This window comes from Hemicordylus capensis, chromosome 1 (assembly GCF_027244095.1).
Source record: "Hemicordylus capensis ecotype Gifberg chromosome 1, rHemCap1.1.pri, whole genome shotgun sequence".
Lineage (NCBI taxonomy): Eukaryota > Metazoa > Chordata > Lepidosauria > Squamata > Cordylidae > Hemicordylus > Hemicordylus capensis.
The window spans coordinates 189,108,982-189,132,788 of NC_069657.1; the positions used below are offsets into that span (position 1 = coordinate 189,108,982).

The 23,807-nt window shown below is 41.7% G+C and overlaps 1 protein-coding gene across 6 annotated transcripts in view; it reads left to right on the forward strand.

Annotated features, from left to right (window-relative positions):
• Window positions 1-23,807, forward strand: part of SLC4A10 (solute carrier family 4 member 10) — a 287,150-nt gene that overhangs the window by 121,193 nt on the left and 142,150 nt on the right. For all 6 annotated transcript variants that reach the window (XM_053261350.1, XM_053261339.1, XM_053261367.1 and 3 more), the window contains exon 3: window positions 12,929-13,075. In XM_053261350.1, coding sequence (XP_053117325.1) covers window positions 12,929-13,075 — 147 coding nt within the window. The remainder of the gene's footprint in view (window positions 1-12,928; window positions 13,076-23,807) is intronic.

Here is a 23,807-nt window from a genome sequence, read left to right on the forward strand (position 1 = left end):
TTTATATATAGAAGATTTTAATATATACACTATTTGCAGGGTGAAAAGGATCAGCTTTAAAAATGGGAAAAGAAAAACTAATTAAAAATCATGATATAACAGATTGGAAGTAAAAACATTTATTCATTAGTCAAAGCAAGAATTAATACCTAACTTCAATCTGATGAAATGTCTGTCTATTTTGAAAATGCATGTAATATTGTCTCAGTATCATGGTGTGTTGAGTTTCAGAGCTGAGCTTTGGACCCTTCTGGGGGTGTTGGGAGTTGTGGGGTCAGATGGTGCATGCATGTTTCGGGGGGAACATGTGGTATGTGTTTGTTTGGAGTAGGGGACATGGCAGGACAGGCCAATACTTGGCTAATAAACCAAACAAATATTTGCGGAACCTTGACTAAAAGGTGTCTATGGTTTCTCCATGCGTAGATCCTTTGATACATTTGACATAAAACTAACCATAAAAAGAGGGAGCTGGCTCACTGATCACACCATTTGCCAACACAAGCATAAAATAAATTCATAACAAGCAAGTGGCCAATTGAAGATGGCCTAACATATGCTATATGCCGAGCAAAGAGATTCTCCTCTCCTGTTTAAGTGTGTTGCTTACTAATGTTTGATGGTAATCAGTTGATATTTCTTCATTGGCTAAAGATGCAATTGAATGAGCTAAGATATGCTCCATATGCTTAGGGAAGGGCTTAGAGAAAGCAGTTGGAAGAGCTGCAAAGTCAACAGCGAGCAGGAACAGACCTGAGTTTTTACAACTGGCTTGAAAGACGAACCGGGAGAATGGGCTCCAAGTGGATGTTGTTAGCTTTGGGGGGAACTGATGCCACTCTAGAGCAGGGCTGCACATTTTTGACTCTCCAGATGTTTTTGGACTACAACTTTCATCATCCCTGATGGTTGGCCACTGTGGTTAGTAGTCAAACAACAGCTGGAGCGTCAAAGTTGTGCAGCCCTTCTCTAGAAACTAGTACTGCCCGGCTGCTCCTCAATGCTCAGCATGTGCTCTTGTAAATAAACAGAAGCACCATAATCCTTCAGTGTCCTGTCATGAAAAAGGAAATAAGAACCTGTAGCGCTGTCTCTAGAATGTCTTACTAGTCAGGGAAATGGGGTGTCTATCTATCTGTTTGTCTGTCTGTCTATCTATTTATCTAACACATTTATATACCACCCAAAACGCAAGTCTCTGGGCGGGTTACAACAAAACATAACAGATAAAAAGATTAAAACATTGCAACAATTAAAATTTAACACATGAAAACTATCAAAAACACAATTAAAGCATGACAGTGTTCTATACAGGTGAGAGACAGACATTCCATTGTAACATGTTTTGTAACTTCCATTCTCCAAGTGGTGTGATTTAGTGGGAATAGGAAACTCGGGAATCTAAGGAGGTGGCTATTAGAAAAGAAGAGATCTGTTGGTCAAGAACTAGTTTGAAATCCTTCAGTGCCAGTCTGTCTGTGTCTTCATGACTACTACTTTTGAGCAGCCAGTGCTGATAATCTGCCCAGCAGAGAAATGTTGAGTTTAGGAGCCTTCTGCTTGAGTGCACGCAGTCTTTTGCTGTACTCAAACATCTTTGGCTTGCGGTCTTTGTATCACTATATATAATTTCAACTAATTTTTTTGATGGGGAAATGATATTAATTTGAAATTAGCATATTAATTGTTGATGTTGATTGTTATTATTATTATTATTAGACTGAAATCTAAATTCTCAGTCACGCTTATTAACAGTCAACTTGCAGTCACTATTGCAGCAACAAAGAGTGATGTGTGAAAACTCTTTTAAATAATGTGAACATATTTTTGCTGCCATAAACATAAACTTCTGTCTGTAAACAGAAGCAATTTCCAGAGGGGCCGCTGTGTTAGTCTGTTGCAGCAGAAGCATTAAAGAGTTTTGTAGCACCTTACAAGTAGTCCACAAATGCTTTTGTTGAAAGAAATTTGTGAATCCTTAAGGTGCTACAAAACTCTGTGCTGTTTTTGTAACAGTAAATAAAGCAACAGAAAAAATGGAGAAGGGGAGAGATTGAAGGTAGTCATGATATCCTCTGGAACTGGGCAAATTCTTTTTCAGCTTTATGGTGGTAGTGGTGACCTAGCTGGAACAGAGATTCTCAGTTGTTAAGCCTATTCGTTCCACCTTAAGTGGCACAGTGGGGAAATGCTGATTCGAATAGCTGCTGCTACTATATCAGGCAGCAGCGATATAGGAAGATGCTGAAAGGCATAATCTCATACTGTGGAGGAGGAGGCAATGGTACACCCCTCCTGTATTCTACCAAATACAACTACAGGGCTCTGTGGGAGCCAGAAGTTGAAATCGACTTGATGGCACACTTTACCTTTAAGCCCTATTCAGAGATGATGTCGTATGAGTGTAAAGATGTCTACATTCATACATGTATTCATGTGAATCATTGTACATGCAGTCCTTTAAAAATGACCCTACAGGTCCCTCAGATGTATAGTACAGATAGGAAATATTCTGCTATACCTGCATTCCACATAACATGTAAATAATTGTACCTGCATACAGATCTTTACCTGTGTATGCTGTGCACCTGTTCAACATAATATCTCTATTCAGATGTCAGTCTGCCGAGTACAGATGTTCCAAAGTGCTACAGAGATCCTATCTTGGTGCATCACTCACCCCCCACCTGCAGTCCTCAAGGTTAGGCTGGCATTTGTCTGAAGAAGCAAATGCCCTAGCCTGCCAATCACGGAAATGCCTGGCATCGTGGTTATGATGTTTTACCTCTTCAAATGAATACTGCCCTGTCAGGAGGGAAGCCTATGGGATGATACCCGTGTGGTAGGGGGTTGGTGCTTTCTGCCTCCACCCCTACTCATGCCCATGCCTGAGGCAACCATCTCACCCTGCCCCACGGGAGGGCCTACTGATGCCTGAAATAATCACATCATTATTTTGTGTGTGTAAGGAGTACTCTGGGAAACGCTTATTATCCAAGATTCTTCTTTTTGTTTTTACCTTCACCCTCTGATTAACCCATTAACATGTAAGAAAATTAAAAACTGAATCAAAGCGAGGTGCTAATATATCAGGATGACTGATGAGGTAAGCATTTGCAAAGAGGTGAATCAAATTAGATGTCAACCTGTTTCTCACACATGGAGTTCTTGAAATGCTATTTATAGTTTTTATCATTAGCAAAACCTGTTAGAGGTAAACAAAATTCAGATGCATTCTTAATTATTTTTTATCAAAAGTCTTTATTGTTTGTTTTGATTCTGACATTTGCTGCAAAGTTCAGCTGGCTCTTAATTCAATTTCTCCATCTCTTAAGACTGGTTATGATGTTGAACATCCTGGTAATAGCCTACAGGTGGCTCTTGGGATTGTGCAGGTCAAGTACTTTGCATAAAAAGTATGGTATGAACTGGACTGTGTGTAGGCTGTTACCATTATCTGCAACTTTGGAACCATTCCTTAGTGTGTGTGTGTGTGTGTGTGTGTGTGTTTTAAATTGGGGACCAGTTGGCTGGGTATTCAAAGATACAAATGTTCTCAATCTAGAGACATCAGCTATACATGCAGAGGCTTCTGCCTGCAGTGCTTTCCTGTTCTCTGCTGATATATGATGCTGATACTGTTCAGTGAGTATATTGACACACATGTTGTTATCCACAATATGTTCCAGTGCACCTTCCCATCAGGTGACTACTGCACTGTCAGCCTTCATGGCACTGGTTATATTTTGAATAAAGGAAGGCAAGCCTGGATTTAGCCCTACCTTCAAGAACGGATAGGCATGGACTGTGCCAACCATCCAAGTATAAGGCACTAGAGGGGACTTGAGCCAGGGCTTCCAGCAGCCAGACTCCCTTCATCACTAAGGCAATTCTAAAGTAGAGCCAATTCTTGTCCTTATCCTTGCTGTGGAGCAGACAATGTCCTGAGAGCCAGACTAGGTGGTCTGGGGAATCCAATAACAGCTTTGCAGGTCCTATATAATCATTGCTTCAGCTTGGTCCCTCAAACTGAGCAACTAATTGCAACAACAACAACAACAATTTATATACTGCTTTTCAACAAAAGTTTCCAAAGCAGTTTACATAGAGAAATAATAAATAAATTAATTAAATAAGATGGCTCCCTGTCCCCAAAGGGCTCACAATCTAAAAAGAAACATAGACAGACACTAGCAGCAGTCACTGGAAGTACTGTGCTGGGGGTGGATAGGGACAGTTGCTCTCCCCCTGCTAAATAAAGAGAATCACCACATTAAAAAGGTGCCTCTTTGCTCAGTTAGCAGGGGTAGCCACAAGCAGCCACAGCAGACTCTTTTTGCAGCTTTACCTGACTGTCTTTTTTGGAAAACAATATTTGGTCTGCTCTGACTACATGCCTTCCTCTGACCTTCTGGATTCTGATCTGCCCACTCTGATTTCAACCATGGCCATTTTGACCGCGCCCTTCTCTTGGCAGCCAGCAACCAAAAGCAGCAGACCCCTACTGAGGCCTGACACAAAGCTTTTTTGACACTTCAGATGGATTTGCAATTTCCCCCCAGCACATGAATTTGCAAGCATTTTTACATTGTTATTTCTTGATATAATCTCAAATTTTTAATTTGCTCTTTGATAACATAAGCTCAGTGCATATTGAACACCATTAGACTAATTAATGGCAACTTTGTTACGTGAGCAGTTGCATGCTTTAACAGCAAGTGCTAATATGTGACATTTGCATTTGTTGCTAATTTAGAAATATGGGTCAAATTATCCCCTCTGAGGCACACAGCATTCATTTACATTTCATTTTCCAGCTCAGGGTTTTCACATGGTTAATTTGCTGAACCAGAAGGCAGAACACCCCTCAGCAAATGTGAGGGCAGCACTGGAGACGCTGCATCCTTCCACTGCCTCCCGATTCCCTTGGCTGTGGTGATTGATTTGACAGGGATGCAAGTCTATGGGCCAACAGCACCATATTTTCAGTAGATTCTTCTTGGCGCTTTCCAGACTAGCTGCTGGAACAGCAGCAAAATGTCTCCATTTGGGCAAGTCGCATTTGGAACATAAACAGCAGGGGGAGCAGCCTTGCAGGAACTAACAACCTGAAAAAACAGCAACTTTTTCACGCCGGATATACGACGCCCTTGCTCTATCTCACAGTGATTAAATTCACAACAAGGCATTGGAAATGTGAACGGCACCCTGCTGTCCGCATAGGGATTGCAGTATCACGGTGGAAGCACACTTCCTTGATACTTCCTGATCCTGTTGTAGGGTCTATTCTGGAAAGCTCCCTTATTGGCTGCTTCTGCTTTCTGCCCTATTCCTTTCATCTTATTGACTAAGGTACAAAAGAGTTGTCACTTTCTCCCTGCTCTGGTTTTGTTCTCTTATGTCTCTTTTGGGAGGTTTGAAGAGTAGTTTTCTTAGCTTCCAAAGATTTGCAGTGACAAAGCATCATAACCTATGTAATAAAAGATTAAAGGATGATTGCCCACTAATTATATTCATGAGCATCCTATACATGTATCACACATGCAATGATTTCTTGAATTCATAGGCTTCTTAAGAGTAAGCCAACATGCCCTTTAATACTCTGAAGATTAACTACAAGTAATCAAAAGCCTCAGGTTTCTGTGCATTGTTTTAAACACAGCGTATTTCTGTGTCATTGGCTGGGTTTACACAATCACAAGGATCCTGCTTAAAAAGCTAATCGGGATCAGTGAGCCCAGTGGAACTGATTCAGTCCTGGTTATCTATCCTGGTTAAATGCTGGTTAACCAGAATGGTTTGACCAGAATTGCCCTGAAATTCTAGGTTCCCGCAGTCAGGTCTGCTGGACTCCTTAATCCTGATTAGTGTTTTAACCAGGATTCTTGTGATTGTGGGAACCCAGCCATTGTTTCCTATCCATCTGCAGCTTAGGAAGTTGGACTTTAAAGCTGAACATAGCCACTTTAGCTTTGCCCTTTCCCATCTAGTATGGAAAAAAGACTGGCAATTCCCTTCTGTAGCAAGCTAGACATTCCCAGGATTTGCTGAGCCTATGTTCCACCGTGTCAAATTTTGCTAAATTCAGTTTGGGGGCAGCTCAGAAATGCAACTCTGTTTGTTTAGTTCCTTCCTTCAGAACTCTAGGCTGTTCACAACACTGATAAAACATTAAATTATGAAATAAATTAAACACATGAAATAAAAACAGCACAATTTCCTAAGAGACGGGCTGACATCTGGACTAGCACTGCAGTGGTGCATCAGTGGCTGACATACAGATTAGGACTGTGCTATTTTGTAAAAGGGGAGAAGTCATTTTTGACTGGTTTCCCTCCCCTCCCTCTAAAGGCTGCACAACCCTTTGGGAGGCACAGGGGGCTTGAGGGAAGGAGAGATTGCCCAGAATTGCCCCTCTACCCTTGTGCAACAGCACAGCATTAGCCTGGATGTCATCCACCATTGCATCAGTGCAGTGCTATTCTGGATGGAAGCCAATATTTAAAAAGTGCTTTCCACTCTCCCACCATTAATACGCTTTCCTCAGCTTCAGGGCTACTACAGGAAAAGTCCCTGCTTTCCTTACAGCTGATCAAAATTCTTCTCCAAAGTACCCCATTTACGTAGAAATGATAGCAAAAATTACAATCCGTTGTAATAGAACAGCAAAAAAGCACAATACTTTGGAATCAGAAATTATCTCTTGAGCAGTCATTCTGTCAAAGCCAGACTTTATCCTTGGTAAGGCCTTCACAGTAGTCCAAGGCATTTTTCACACAGCAGCCTATACCATGAGTTTACTGCGAGCTTTTACTGCAAGTTCGAAGTTGCTCCCAAAAAACGATGCAAAAAGTGGAATTTTTTTTTACCCTGGATATAAATCGGGCTACACTCTAAGGAACGATGAAAAACCCGAATCATGTGTGACGTGCTCCCCGATAGCTCACAGGGACTTTGGGGTAAATCTGGCCAATTTGTGAACACATACTCTCCATTCTGGAGGAGATGTGAGCTAAAAGCCCTGTGTGAAAAATGCCCAGGTTGTTGTTTGCACATGGCTTCATGCTGCAGGGTAAATGTTGAGCGAAGCCACTTTGAAGTACACTTGTGGCATTGAGGGAAGCAGCCCCTTCCTTCTGCTCTTGGGTGTGCTTTTGATGCAAGTTCACATGTTTTCCTTCATGTTTCCCTTCTAGCCAGTGGTGGGAGGGGGAGGGCAGAGAGTACTGAAGAGCTACATTTGCATTTGTAAAGAGAGTGTCCTCGTTATCATGCTAATGATTCTACAGCAGTGCCTCTCCCTATTTACTCCGGCATTTTCAGAAAAAGTAGCTTAAAATCAGCATTTAAAAAACCCAGAAATACCTCAAGATAAGCTAGAATTCACAGGACAAAGCCCAACTTGTGTGTGGAGTGGGTCCAAGGATTTTGAAGGATCCTTGGGGTAAGTTTGGCTGGTGTGTGAATGCACATGCTCACTCCCAAATGAGATTTGGGGTAGAAGCCCTGTGTGAGCCTTATTATCCCATGTGAGTGTGCTATCCAAACAGCTGTTAGGCTAAATAGAAATCTCTTTAAGCGGTTCCCTTTTCTTTTTTAAAAGAGGCTTAATTTAATCAATATTGTTTACATGAATGTTTGCTTAGCTGAATGTTCTCCAGACAGCATTTCCAGTTGACAGCTCTGCATGCATTTTTTAAAAATTGGGAATAGCGGTATGCAAACAGTAGCAGAAGAAGGGTCCCAATGGCCCTTCTCCACTCCGAGACCTGGAGGATTTCTGTGGGAGTCAGCAGTCTGCAGTGCCTTCTAATCATTGTCAGTCCTGAAGACCAGTGGGAGGGGCTTCAATGGAAGTATTTCATGTGTTTGGACTGTTAACATCAGAAGCACTGAAGCAGTGCTCAAGCTGAGCCATCTAAGTTCCAGTTTATGTGAGTGGTCTGTTTTTCTTCTCTGCACAATGGTACACATGGATACCATGATTAAATAGGAATGTAAAGTTAAATATCCCTATGGCTATAATATGAATGCAAAACAGAGCATAGTAACATCGACTGAGAGATGCAACAACTTCTGAGTTACTGTGATTGATTAAATGGCTGCAACTATCTCAAAATATCACCTCCCTCCAATGTCTGTTTCCCCATTTAGTTTTGTTTCTGCATTTGCTGTCATGTGCAGGGGGAAAAATAGTGACAATCAAGTGTGAACTTGTCTGACATGTGCCAAATAGGGAGAGGGTATTTCTTGGCATTGGTCACAGAGCTCATTAGTATCTAGTTGGAGTCCTCAAAGAGATCTTTGATCACTGGAGGTCAAAGCTTGACATCTTTCAGCTGGCACAATAACCACAGAAGTCTGCATCAAAACCTATGGGGCAGGCGTTCAAATGACACTTGTTAACAAGTGTCATTTGAACTTGTTGTTGCTTCCTACTTTAACAGAATTCAGGTTTACCTGGACTCTGCCAGTTTGGGGACCATCCCAAAAATGAAGCAGAATTATTCTGGAAACAGTTGTGTTTGTGTTTTGGGAAGCCTATGATAAGACTTAGGTTGGATGCGCATTTGTTATTACTTGAAATATGATCACATATATGAAAAAAATCTTTGTATGCTGCTATCATTAATGTTATAATTTGCTAACGTAAGTGTGAACCTGTTGCATTTAAGTCTATGAATGTTCGTTACCCTTGTGGAGATCTGAACTCCGCTTTGGAAGGTCTCAGAAAGTCACCTTGGATGATGTAGGGACTTGGAGCGTATGCCTGGGCAGGTTCATGTGGAAGGAGATAGTTCTTGAGGTAACATACATTGCATATGGGTAGGATTGTGCATCTGTGTAAAGAATTATTTGAGTGAATGGTGATGTTTTACACATAGGCTATGTCAAGTCTGGTCTGCTCTTTCCATCTATTATTCTCTTTTTTATTCTCTAGCACGATAGGTTCAGTACTCTAATTTAATCAAAATAATTTAATTTTAAAAGATTAATAAAATCATAATCTCTATAGTCTTCTGTTGTAATCTATAATAATTTAATCAAAAGAGGATCAATAAGTTTGTTCCTCCTTCTAGAATAGGATTAATGATTATTAGATGGGCTTGTCCTGCTATCTGGTCTAGTCCTTGTACCTGATAAATTGTTGCTCCCATTTTGCCCCTACTTCTGCCTTTTGAAGATGCCTTCTTAAAATTTGTATGAGAGTTGCTGAAGTAGTTTTTCTTCAGGGTTCAACTCTCTTCTTGGGATCTCTAAAACCTAAATCTTTGAGTGGGTGTCTCTTGTGTGCGTGCTTATAAATGCAAAACCAAAAACAACCAACAAACCGTGTGAATGCAGAAATAATCTATATAAGCTCAAAAAATAATCAGTTAAATATATAGAATAGTATATTTTTAACTGTAGTTCATATCTCAATAGGTGTGCCATAAGCCAACAATTCTAATATAAGCATGAGGATAAATAATGCACATGAAGGATATCTCATTCATAATAAACATACAAACTGAACATGTAAAAATTCATAGATCAAATGGTGGTGTTCCAGTAATGGATAACACCAATAGTGTCTATCCTTCTATGTGCATAGAGGTGTAAATATCTTCAACTTCATCTGAAGTAGATGGAGATGATACTTTGATTCATATCCTGTGATTAGTCCTTGCTGGTTAGTCCTTAGTCCTTAAAAAACTGTCCGGATTTCAGTTGTTTTTGCTTAAGCTTCTTCATGAAGGACTTATATACTCTTGTGTGCATGCTTATAAATGCATGCACATGGACACTCAGGCATCAAGCAGTAAACAACCTGCTATGTAACACTCTGTACAGTGGTGTATATTTTGGCCTGCTGTTGATACCTGGTAGGTCACTTATGTTTTTCTGCTACATTTTTGACCAAAAGGACAATTACATCTTGGCTTTTAAATCTGTGGAGGATAGGCTAATGCAGAATAAATGAACACAGCAGGCAGAGTAATAAAGGTGGGCAGATGGGAATACTAGGCTGTGATCCTTCTTATGAAAAGAGGGTTGTTACAAGCATGTACCAGTTTTAATCTGTGAAATGTTGGAAGGTATAGGTCATGTTCAGTGCTTTCCTATCCACAGAAGTAAATGCAGGAGCACTGCTTAGCCTAGCTGTCCATGTACAGTATGCGCTAAATAACAGGCAGGGCTATGGTCTGGGCTTTGTATGGTTAGATTTGAGCTTTACATGAGGTTGCATTCAAATATTTTCCCCCTTTCCTCTCCACGTGCTGTCTGTACCAGTACAGTCTAGAATTCTACCACCTCATGCTATAATGTGAAGAACAGCTCTAAGATAAAATTGCCCACACTTTGCACAAAGGAGAGGATTTGATTACATTATTAAATAAAAATAATTGCTTTTCTGCTCTGGAAGTAATTGGAAAATTTAACAAGACAGCCCCTTTCTTGAGCATATGTTGATCTCACCAGAGAATATTAAATTATGATTTTTGTGTCTTCATTTTTAAAATGCACTTTGGGATAGTTTATTCCGCGCCCCCCTTCATGCGCCAATGTGTGCCTGCAGACGAGATGCTTTAAATGCAGCACTTTCTTGTGAGCAATGCAGGCTATTAAGCAAACTGCGAGGGAAGAAAGCCCCAAGAAATAATCCAGATGCAGTGAGATAGAAAGGGGGAAGGAATCACATGGCTGCTTTCTTATGTTTTGCAATTTCCCCCCAAAACTGTAAAAGCAATTTTTTAAAAGAAAAAAGAAAGAAAGAATCTACATCTTAATTGCTCCAATTTGTTTCAGAAACCCTATGACACCGCAAGGACATTATTAAAAATTAAAACAGTTACAGTAGCAGTCAAATTTGTTACTCTGTGCAACATTATAAGAGGGAAGGAGAGAGAACAGTATGTTAATAGTGTGCCAGGAGCTTGTTTATTTCTGCTTCTGCAGAGAACTTATGTCAGCCCCAAATTTCTTTGATGTTTTGTGACAAATGATGCCTTGCTGTGTTTTCTGGTCCTGCTGGAGTCTTCATGGGGTTAGAGGTCATGCAGTGTTCCCATTTAATAAGGCTAACCTTTTAATTTTGTGTGTGTGTGTGTGTGTGTGTGCGTGCATGTGTGTGTGTGTGCGAGATTGACATGTCTGATTCTGGCAAAACATTAAATATTTGCTGTGTTCTGTCTGTTAAGAGAACTAGAAGAAAACCAGATGGGTTTACACAATTGTAGAAGTATATTTGTTTGTTTTTCAATGAAGGATGACTTTGATAAACCTTTATTTTTAATATAATGCCAATTGTCATAATGTCAATATAAATATAGGCCTGCTCAACTTAGGCCTCCCAGCTGTTTTTGGACTACAATTCCCAGCTACAGTGGCCAATAGCCAGGGATTATGGGAATTGTAGGCCAACATCTGCAGGAGGGCTGAATTTGAGCAGCCCTACTACAAACTGTTATACACATGTACATGATTTGTGTTCAAAAAGTCCTACTGTCAGTTGTTTACCATAATTTGCTTCCACTTACCCTCCCACCCATGACTCTGTTATTTGTGATACATCTTGGGTGTCTGTGCTGTTCCAGGGTCTCTGCCAAGGCAGAGTCCAGATGTGTCAGAAATGGAGAGCACCAGACCTTGCACAGTTCTGAGGGTCAATCAGGACCCTGGCCAGCAGTGAGCGGGGAACCAGAGCAACATAGATGAAAATGTTGCTCCAGCAACTTCTCACAGCAGACTGCTGGTTGTTATTGCCTCTGCATAGGCAGGGTGAATTGGCCCTTCCCTTAATCTAGGAAAGGCCCTATACCTTATAGGGACCATCTCCGATTTCTCAGGCGCTGGCTCTAGTGACACTTGGTGTGTGTGTGGGGAACCCTGCTAAGATTGGTCGGTCTATTGCAGACTCCATGTCAGACGGAGACAAAACTGTGTCCTCAGGTTGTTGTGGGGGTGCTAACTTGGGTTCCCTGACTCTACTGCTGTGGAGGGTCCTAGCAGCATGGGGTCACTTGGGGCCTGGATCTTAGGTTCTTCCTACCCTGTCTCATCCCTTGAAACTTCTGCTTCATCCTCCATTTGGATGTTCCTGAATCTGTGGTCATTTAAGTGTCCAGATGGAATTGTCCCCTAATTTAACTTATCCACCAAGACACTGATATCTTATACCACAGTCAATAAGGGATGGTTGAGAAAAAAATGACTGTATCATCATTAGTATAGATTTTATTCCCCTAAATCCCCCCCCACACATGTATTTTAGATGCTATAATCATATCATCTAGTTACCCTAAGTAATACACCTTTTTCATGCAAGCCCCCTATGTTGCTGCAGCCCTGTTCCAAAATTCATTTGTTCAGTGGAACACCTGCAAATGGGCCCTATTATATCATACAGATGTAAACAGCCTGTGGCCTCCATGCTACTGGAAACCACCCTTACAGATGTTTTACGAAATGTGCAGAAATTGGAGGTGGCTGTGGTGGCCACAGCAATGCTGGGGAAAGGGGTCAGCTGGAGCAACCCACCACATGTTCATTTTTAAAAATTCAAGGATAATAATACATGTGAATATAACTGAAAAGAAAAGTAAATAAAAAAGAAAAGAAAAATCCCTTAAACACAGTTCAGCGAATGCATGGAGGGCTTTTGTGAAAAGGACTTATAGTGCTGAACCTTTACAACCTTTAACATGCCAGCAACATGGTATTCATTCTTAAAGTTTTTTTAAAAATTATAAACACTTTATTTTTTTTCTCCCCTCCTCTCCCCACGCCTCCCTCCCTTTCCTCTCCCTTTCTTTTTTCTTTTCTTTTCTTAATTTTTTGTGGGAGCTACATCCATCCTGGTAAAATGCACCAATATTTCAGTGCTAATGACCAAGCATATTAAGTAAGTTTTCAAATGGACTTACAACTGTTGTCTACTGTGCAGGTCACAGAACTTTGTTCATTGGAGTTCATGTGCCACTGGGTGGAAGAAAAAGTCATCGACGTCATAGGCATCGTGGACACAAACACAGAAAGAGAGACAGGGAACGAGATTCAGGATTAGAAGATGGAAGAGAGTCTCCTTCATTTGGTAAGGTTTGTTTTAATCTTGCATATAATCTTGCCTATGGCTTAGGCCCTGGGTATCTAAGAGAATGTCTTCTTCATTATGAGCCCCACCGCCCATTGAGGTCGTCTGGAGAGATCCGTCTCCAGTTGCCGCCAGCTCGGCTGGTGGCCACACGGGGACGGGCTTTCTTGGTTGCTGCCCTGAGACTGTGGAATGTGCTCCCTGCTGAGATACGATCTCTGACATCTCTGACAATTTTTAGAAAGCATTTGAAAACTCACCTTTTCACCCAAGCTTTTTCAGTTCTTTAAAATTGTAAGGTTTTAATTTGTGGGTGATTTTTAAATTGTTAAATTGTTTTAAGTTTTTGTATATATTCTAACTGGTTTTATGCTATTGTTAACTGCCCAGAGATGAAAGTTTGGGGCAGTGTACAAATTTGACTGACAAATAAATAAATAAATAAATAAATAAATAAATAAATAAATAAATAAATAAATTTCTAAAAATCAAAAATCTGTGTAATCATGCATTGAAAAGTTGCGTGCTGCCCCATTGTGCTCCAAAGTTTCTATATTGTTTTCAAGGCAGCTGTATTGTAATAGAGCATGTTACAGTATCAGTTGAAGATGTAGCAAGATCATATTTGATGGTAGTTATCTTATTTGATAACTATTGGCCTGTTTCAAATCTTCCCTTTTTAAGCAAGGTGATAGAGCGTGTGATAGAGTGTGGTGGCTGTGCAGCTGCAAAGGGTCTTGGATGATACGGATTATCTAGGCTTTTTTCAGTCTGGCTTTCACCCTGGGTTTGGGACTGAAACTGCCTTGGTCACCCTGGTGTATGATCTATGCCGGGAACTAGACAGAGGGAGTGCATTCCTGTTGGTTCTGCTGAACCTCTCAGTGGCATTTGATACCATTTACCATGGTATCCTTCTAGACTGCCTCTCAGGTATAGGGATCGGGGATAGTGCATTGGAGTAGTTCCGGTCCTTTCTTGGGTGGAGGTTCCAGAAGCTGGAGCTGGGGGACTTCTGCTCGACTCCTTGGCCTCTGACCTGTGGGGTCCCACAAGGCTCTGCATTATCCCCCATGCTGTTTAACATCTACATGAAACTGCTGGGAGGGGTCATCAGGAGGTTTGGGCTGAAGTGTCATCAAAATACAAATGCCATTCAGTTCTACCTTTCCCTGACATCAGATCCTAGGGAAGCTGTGGATGTACTGAACTGGGGGCTGGAGGTGGTGATGGGCTGGATGTGGGCTAGCAAACTGAGGTTGAATCCAGACAAGACAGAGGTGCTGTTGGTCAGTAGAAAAGCCATTTGGGATAGGATTATTCAACCAGCTCTGGATGGGGTTGCACTCCCCTTGAAAGATTAAGTGTGCAGCTTGGGGTTTTTGCTGGACCTGGCTCTACTTTTGGATACTCAGGTGGAGGCAGTGGCCAGGGATGCCTTTGCACAGCTTCAGCTAGTGTGCCAGCTGTGGCCCTTTTTCAAGAAGGCAGATGTGGCCATGGTTACCCATGACTTAGTCTGCCCTTGAAGAATATTTGGAAACTTCAGTTGCTGGGGACAGGGACATGGGGGAGGGCCTTCTCTGTTGTTGCCCTCAGACTCTGAAAAGCTCTCCCAGTTTGCTCTCTGACATCTGTGGCTGCTTTTAAAAAACAGCTAAAGACCCTTTTATTTACTCAGGCTTTTGCCTTCTAGAGGCTGCCAGGTTTCTCAGCTTTCTTGCTTCTGTTTCTCTTTAATTGTTTCTTGGTGTTTTATGGCCTTATGATTAATTTATTTTAAGGTTTTAAATGTAACTTTTACATTATCTTTATTTTAACTTTTGTAAACCACCTTGGGATGCATTATGAAGGCAGTATAAAAATTGAACAATAAATACATAAAATAAATAAATGGTAGCGAGGTCCTTTGTCTCCAGAAAGGTGCACATCTGATGTGGCAGACAAAACCAGTAAAAGGCGCTCATGAACACAACCAATTCCTAGACGTATAGCAGTAATATCTGGCCTAGCAGTACTCCAGAGCTGCAGTTTTGATCTCTAATGGGGAATGTGAGCAGAGTGGACAAATCTCCCTTTCTGGGTTAACAGGGCCCTCTACCGTCAGCAACTCTATCTTATCTGGATTAAGCTGTTTTATCTACTGTAAGGGAACTTTGTCCTACTGTCAGAGTCTGCAGAGGAGCAAGTTGCTTCTGCATTTTGAAGAATGAGATGGAATTAAAGGAGGTAACAAAAATGCAAATGTTTACCTACTGAGGCCATTTTGGAGGGGTCATTTTATTTCAGCTGGATTGGTGGTCAGACCTGGTATCAGCATTTGGCACTCTCAAGCAAATCCTGGTAGGGAGGGCTCAGCACCCTGGGAAGACCCACCACCATTGATGTTTGTCAGTCATATATTAGACACATTTGGAAACAAAATGCTGGGTTACATTTACCTTTGACCTGATTCAGCAGGCCTCTTCCTACTTTTGGAGATCTGGTGCTTACCAGTAGAAGGTTCTAGTAGACCTTGCCAACAGAAAGCCTTTTCCTGATTCAGCTGTAGTGTAATTCACCATTCTAAGGTAAAAAGTGCATGTCAGATGAAAATATGTTCAAAGTTATAATAAGCAGAGAGACTATAATGAAAACACTGGTAGGAAGCCTTATCACACCATGCTAGAGTACAAAAGAATATTCTAGGTTCTTGGAGAAATGTTAATGCCAGTATAATTTTAGGTTGTGGAGTAGTCATTACAAAGCCTTTTATTTTAAACTGGATTTTAAATTATATGTGTTGAAAAATGTGGAAGCAAGGTGTTGTGAAGGCCAAAGCTTAGAAAAGGTTTTGAAAACATTCTCTCACAGGGGGAAAAAAGGAAGATGGATGAGATTCATAGAAGCTCTTTTAGAAATTAAACTGCAGTAAGAATTAAGAGGATTAAGAATGGGTCACAAAGAATGAATCCTGATGTGAAACCAAATGACTTGGCTGAATCTCTTTTGAACAAATTACCATTATCCCAAGATCCTAATGTTGAAACAGAAACACTTTCCCTCACACATTTAAGACAACTGAAAAGCAGATGCTGTGAATCCATTGTGTACATTATTATTTTTAATTTTTAATATCTGCTTTTAAAAAGAGATACTTGAAAAAACAAATAACAAAACACTTGAAGTATGTAATATATATGTTTATAACCAGGTTTTCAGCAACCAAAATCTGCCTTTAGGCCAGCAGTGTTTTTCAGATATTATGTCATGAAGAAACCCTTTCCGTAACAAAATTTCCATTGAGAATCCTCCACATTTTGGCCATGACATGGCTGGCATGTTACAGGGTCAACTCCAGGTTTCATGTGGCCCTTGGCAATGTTTTCTCTGTGAATCCCCTCCTATCCATCCTGAGGGATTTGGTCCACACAGAGGGCCAGTTCAGGCAGTTCTACTTCTCTTGCCCTTCTCCGGGCAAGAGTTCTCCTGACTCAGCTCTACGGGATAAGGCCATGTGCATGCCACGAGCATGTATTTTCTTCCCCCCCACTCTGTGTGCAGGAGCTAGTTAATTGCACGGGGGCCATTTCATCTGAATGGCTGTTCTACATGTGACCCAAGTGCTAGTTTAAACTAATGTTTAAGTCACATATAGAGGAGTGTGAGGACAAATGCCACCCCCCATGAATAATTGTATCCCTGCACACCAGGAAGTTTTTCACACCCAACTTTTAGTTTGCATCTCCTCCAGAATGGAGAAGTGCATTCACATATCGGCTAGATTTACCCCCGAGTCCCTGCAAGCTATCAGGGAGCATCTCATACACAATTTGGGGTTTTCATCACACGTTAAGAGTGTAGCCCGGTTTATATCTGGGGTAAAAAAATCCACTTCTTGCATTGGTTTTGGGGCAACTTCTAACTCACAGTAAAGCCTCGCAGAAAAGCCTACTGTCTGGGAGAGCTCCTGGCATTGTGGGGCGGGGGGGGGAGGATATGCATGCTCATGGGCACACTGTGACAAAATAACCTTTTCTTTGCTGCCACCAATATGACTGTGAACTAAAATGTCGTCTTAACCATAAAACCTGAGTAGCTGGTTTGAGCCTTGGGCATATTATGGACATGATAAAAGAGATAACACACTTCTTAAAAGTTAACAGAGCGGAACAATAGTTTCCTATCTCCTTAGATGCAGAATTAAAATAACAAATTACATGATAATTTCCCTGTTGTGGTTTCAACTGAGAGGATCCAGTCACTCCCCATGCCAAAATACAACTACCATTTTAACCCTTTCCATTCAATATTCTTTAAACCTTTCCAACAAATGATAGTTGTCCAATGAAGGTAGTGTCTTAGGCTTTCCCTGATAGCAGGAAGATGTCTATAAGTTTCTATATACTGATGCTTTATAAGTAGGAATCAGGTTCTTGCCTCCTGTGCTCCTAGCACTACCGCCCTAGGAACCATCACTGTCCTTTAAGCATTTTATCTTGGTGACCTCAACATTCCCCCCTCCCCCCTTGCTTTTTAGGTTTTCCTTCCTTCAGTTCACCAGCTCTCCTTAGCCATCCCCAGCCAACTGTAAACAAACAAACAAACAAACCCTCCAACGGAACTTCTCCCAATTGTCAATTCTCTCTCTCTTCCTAGCTGTAACTTCAGCAGCCCAGTTAAAGCAACATCTCCTAGCTGCTCCCCTAGCAATTGCCAAGGAGGTAGTTGGCCCCTTAGAGGATGAGGGCATGAAAAGGATTATTAAGGAGAATAAGGGGATTGCAGAGAAGCTGAATGAGTCATTTGTGTCTGTCTTCACGGCAGAGAATACTGACCATATACTTTCTCTGGAATTGAGCTTCCCAGGCTTGGAGGCTGAAGAACATGGCCAATTTGAGGTGACAAGGGAAGATGTTCTAAACTGTCTTGAAAAACTAAAAATTAAATCTCCAGGGTCAGAGGGCATCCACCCAAGAGTTCTGAAGGAACTCAAATGTGACATTGCTGTTCTCCTAGCAAAAAAATATGTAACTTTTCTGTACAATCAGGCTCTGTCCCAGAAGATTGGAAAGTAGCCAATGTAACTCTAATTTTAAAAAAGGGATCTGGGGGGTGGGGAGATACGGGAAATTACAGGCTGGTCATCTTAACTTCTGTGCCAGGTAAATTGATGGGGAGCAGATTTAAGGACAAAATTGTCAAACGTATGGAAGAAAAAGCCTTACTGAAGGAGAACCAGCATGGCTTCTGCAAGGCCAAGTCTTGCCTCACTAACCTTTTGGGGGTCTTTGAGAGTGTCAACAGGCATATGGATGAAGGTGATCTGGTTAACATAGTGTACTTGAATTTCCAAAAAGCTTTTGACAGAGTTCCCCACCAAAGGCTCTTGAATAAACTTAGCAGTCATGGGATAAGGGGACAGGTTCATGTGTGGATCAGTAACTGGTTGAAGGACAGGAAACAGAGAGTAGGAATAAATGAACAATTTTCACCATGGAGGGAAGTGGCAAGTGGGGTCTCCCAGGGATCGGTACTGGGACCAATGCTCTTTAACGTGTTCATAAATGATCTAGAAGTTGGCATAAGCAGCAAAGTGGCCAAATATTCAGATTTATTTGATATTATTTATTTATTTATTTAACATATTTTTATACCACCCAAAACTTACGTCTCTGGGCGGTTTACAACAAAATAAAAACAGAAAGCAAAACATTAGTTAAAACAATAACAAAAAGTTTAAAACATTACAACAATTTAAATTTTTAAAGCAATATTTTAAAACAGCATTAAAACCATTAAAGCAATATTAGTTAAAAGCCTGGGTGAACAGATGACCCTAAACTATTTAGGGTAGTGAAATCCACAACAGATTAGGGATGTGCATGGAACCGTTCAGAGGCCCTTTATGAGCCTCTGAAGAGTCTGAACTGGTTCAGATGGCGGGTGATTCTGCTGGTTTGAAGATGGGGGGGGTGCTTTAAAGGTGGGGGAGGGTGCACTTAACCCTCCCACTGCTCTTCCCTTACTGGCACTCCAGTTTTCCAAAGTCCATGGGGCGACAGCGTACCTCCCTGCCACCCCATTTGTCCCCGTTGTCTGGAATGAAGTGGAAGTATCTAAGTGGAACTAAGTGTGCCTGTGCACACATGTTGTGCCCACCACACACCGGCCCCTGCCATGTGCGCACTGGCGCATGACGCCCGTGCACATGATGCCTGTGCACAGGCGCGCTAGATACTTCCACTTATTGGTGCATTCATTGCTGTCGTTATTGAATCCATCCACCTTGCTGCTGGTCGTCCTCTTCTTCTCTTTCCTTCAACATTACCCAGCATTATGGACTACTCAGGGGAGCTGGATTTTTGCATGATGTGTCTGAAGTATGATAGTTTGAGCTTGGTCATTTGTGCCTCAAGTGAAAATTCTGGATTGATCTGTTCTATGATTGATTTGCTTGTTTTCCTACATAGATACAGTGGGAGAAAATAACAACCTCTCTTTGCTTTAAAATATTGAAAGAATTATTTTTAAAATTAAGTATTTTTAAAATCAAATTAAAACTATTTCAAGTGCCTTTAAAAAAAATAAAATAAAAACTGGTTTAAAATGAAATATGAAATTAATACAAGCAAATATGTTAAAACCTATACTTGCAGTCATTAAAACTGAATCATGAGCATCTGTCAAACACATTATTTAAAGGCTGCTTTTCTTTGTAAAAAAAGGACTGTGGGGAAAAATATCGTGACTTCTGAGATTAAGTATTATAAACAGCACAAAAATAATGAATTGTATTTGTTTTATGCTTTCTGTTGGACTTAGTGACTAGCAAGTTGCTAGGATCCAGAGCTGCTGTCCTGTATTTCATCACAATCATCTACAGAGGCCATATGGGTGATTTTGTATTTGTGTTTTATACTGTCCAGGTACTTGAGATCAGTTTTCAAATTATGACTATGTATGATTCTCGGAACATAGGAATCTGCCTTCTACCGAGTTAGACCATAGGTCCATCTGGCTCAGTATTGTCTTCACAGACTGGCAGTGGCTTCTCCAAGGTTGCAGGCAGGAATCTCTCTCAGCCCTATCTTGGAGAAGCCAGGGAGGGAACTGGGAACCTTCTGCTCTTCCCAGAGCGGTTCCATCACCTAAGGGGAATATCTTACAGTGCTCACACTTCTAGTCTCCCATTCATATGCAACCAGGGCAGACCCTGCTTAGCTATAAGGGGACAAGTCATGCTTGCTACCACAAGACCAGCTCTCTACCAACACAGCCATTCATTTTCTGTCTCACTGGGATCGTTACCTCCTTAGCAGAGGATACTTACAACCTCCTCATCCTGCGCTTTGACAGGGGACAAGTTCACCCATCTTCTCTGCACATCTGTCACCCTGCTGTCCACCCAAGGACAGATCATGCATTGCTTTCCACATGATGGGCTGGATCAAAAGCCATATTTCTTAATCTCGCCCACTGAGACATTTTTCTGAGTAACCACCAGTCCTTGCTGTTCACTCAGAGGCTGGTCCTGTGTGTGTGTTTTGAGAAGTAACTCTGTTCAGCGGAGCTTATTTCCAAATAAGTGTAAGGCTGTCGCTTTAGCCTGATTTTGCTTAGTATTCTTGTGGGCGTACAGAGCCGAAATGTTTCTCTACTTGTCTTTTTTAAATTTTGCAGGTTTAAAAAAACAACCACCCCTTCGACTTAATAAAATATAAATTTTACAAACACAACATGCCAGCGTGGTGTAGTGCTGGACTAGGACCTGGGAGACCCGAGTTCAAATCCCCATTCAGCCATGAGACTTGATGGGTGACTCTGGGCCAGTCACTTCTCTCTCAGCCTAGCCTACTTCACAGGGTTGTTGTGAAAGAGAAACTCAAGTATGTAGTACACCGCTCTGGGCTCCTTGGAGGAAGAGCAGGATATAAATGTAATAATAATAATAATAACATAGGTCACATAAATTTCATTACCCTCATCAACTGGAAAAGAAAAACAAATAACCTTAGAGAAAAAGGCAATTTCAAAGTTTATAATCATTCAAACTTTTAAACTATAATCTTAGGCAGGCATAATTCTATAGTGTATATGCATTTCTTGACCAGCATAGAGGAGCAGATGTATTGTATGCAGAAAGGCCCAGGTTCTATCCATAACATATCATGGCAGAACTGGGAAAGACTCCTGTCTGAAACCCCTGCAGAAATGCTACCAGTCAGTGCTGACAGTACTTAGTTAAACGGATCAATGGTCTGATTCAGTATAAAGCACCTTCCCATATTCTATGTAGAGATTTTGGATTATGCTCTTAGTTGGCTTACAGACTCTAGCCCTATTCATACAGAATGCTTAGCACATAAGAGCTCTTCTCACAATCCGTGATAAGAGCTCTGGGGTGATCTGCTGGGAAGGTGGGTTTAATGTTCCTTCCCCGCAGATGATCGCTGTGGCTTACCTGGGCAGGTGGATTGCCCACCCAGACAACCGAGGCTTGCCCGGCAGTTCCCAGGGTCGGCGTGCCGGGACATGCCACCGCACTTTGCCCCATCACCCCTGGAGCCTCCATAATGCACTGCGTGAGTGCACGGTGCATTACTGGGATCCCGCCCCCCCCCCCCCGAGTGTGCCAGCTGCAGCTGTAAGCAGCCACGGCTGACATACGATTAGAAAAATGAAGTTAAGGAGAGCGCACTTCCTTAACCTCATTTAGCAGGGAGGCTGCTTAGGCAGGTTTGCTGCCATGTAGCCACTGGGATCAGGTGCAATCCTGGTGGTTCACAACATGAGCATGCAAAACTGGGCTGGGCTCGAATGCAGTACATTTTGTATCTGCACCATGCATTTGAGGGGCCTGTACGCAGATTCACTTTTAAAATGAACACAGGTACCACACAAAAAAGTATTCACACAAAAGCTTTCCCCATATTTGCTCAGGCATGTGGTTGTTATCATGCCCTATGGCTATTCTTTTAGGATCTGTTAATGGAACTGTTCCTGGGGAATTGGCAGGTACCCTGTGCTAGGTTTTAGGCTTGTGGGGTGGTGGGAGTAGCGAGCTTAAAATGGAGCGATCCAACCTTCAGAATAAATTTGTTCAAAGCTTTGATCGTGGAAAGAACTGAACAGAAAGGTTAAAGTTCAAAAATAGAATAAGGTTTATTTGAGGGTTTTTAGAGGTACAGGAAGAGAAAATAATGGTTGATGAGCAACAATATTTAACTAGCAAGACTAAGAGAGTAAAAGGACTATGTTGCAGCTCACAAAGAGGCAATCTGGCTTGAGCTTCTGAAAAAAGTTCACTCAAGACTGATATTGTGGTAGCAAGCATGACTTGTCCCCTTAGCTAAGCAGGGTCGACTCTGGTTGCATATGAATGGGATATTACATGTGTGAGCACTGTAAGATATTCCCCTTAAGGGGTGGAGCTGTTCTGGAAAGAACAGAAGGTTCCAAGTTCCCTCCCTGGCATCTCCAAGATAGGGCTGGGAGAGATTCATGCCTGCAACCTTGGAGAAGCCAATGCCAGTCTATGTAGACAGTACTGAGCTAGATGGACCTATGGTCTGACCTATGGCAGCTTCCTATGTTCCTAAGACTGACGAGAGAAAAGCAGGCTTGAGGCATGAGCATATTTTGCATGAGCAAAAGTGAGCAGGCTTGAGCATATTTTGATTTTTTAAAAAAGACAAAAAGGCCCTAAGGATTGCTACTACTTGTTAACACTTCCTTGATTGTTTCTAACTGGATTTTCTGTTATACTTGATGGTGGTAGCAAGATTCAGGGATATAGATAGTTTCCCACAATTAAGCACATTGTGCCCTTTAGTTAGTACGTACTCCAACTTTACTTAATCCTCTTTCATTGCACTTAATGTTAAGCTTTCCTTTCATAATGAAATTCACGTCACTCAGGAGCTTGGCTACTGCATCTTGTTTTTCATGTATCTATTACACTTTTTTCTTATTCTTATGAAGAGTGTGCCTTGAACAGTGTGGCACTGGGGAAAAAGTTCTTAAATGCCATTCATTTTTTTGCAAAGAGAAAGGGTTGTGTGGGGACTTAGGGGTGTGGGCTTTTTAGCAGTACATTAACACAGACTGCCACATTTATCTCCCTGCTTCCCATTTCTCTCCCACGTGAACTTTGCTACCCCATTTTCCTCCCCACATCCCCCCCTGCCCCATTCCTCTTCCCGCTGCCCCCACCACCAAGGCAGCTTTCCTCTTGCTTCCTTCTGCCTTGTCCCTGCCTCCGGGCACACAGGCCTGTACTGGCCATGCTTTACCCCACACCCTTCTAACCAGTGCTGGGAAGGAAAGCCTGACAGCCCCCCAGCACCTGCCCAGGTTCTCTGAAGCAGAAGAAGGTGCAGGGAGCAGCTGGGTGTGGGCTTTCCATTTGACTTTTAACAATGATGTCAATGAACTTTGGGCTCTAGACAGATGTGGGCTCTTCCAGTAGGTGGGGTGTATGCACGAAAAAATGGTTGTAATTTAGATTACTTTTTATAAACAGGTAAACACACACACACACACACACACACACACACACACACACACACACACACACTCATACTTGTATACATAGGAAATTCATGGTCATAGAGAGCATAAAGTCTTTCTCAACATGTTTTATGATGGTCACATTACTCATAAGTACTGAAAATGAGTTATTTGTATTGGATATGAGTCATTAGTTTTATAAATAGTTTATGTAATTCAGAAGGGACTCTGCTAGGAACAT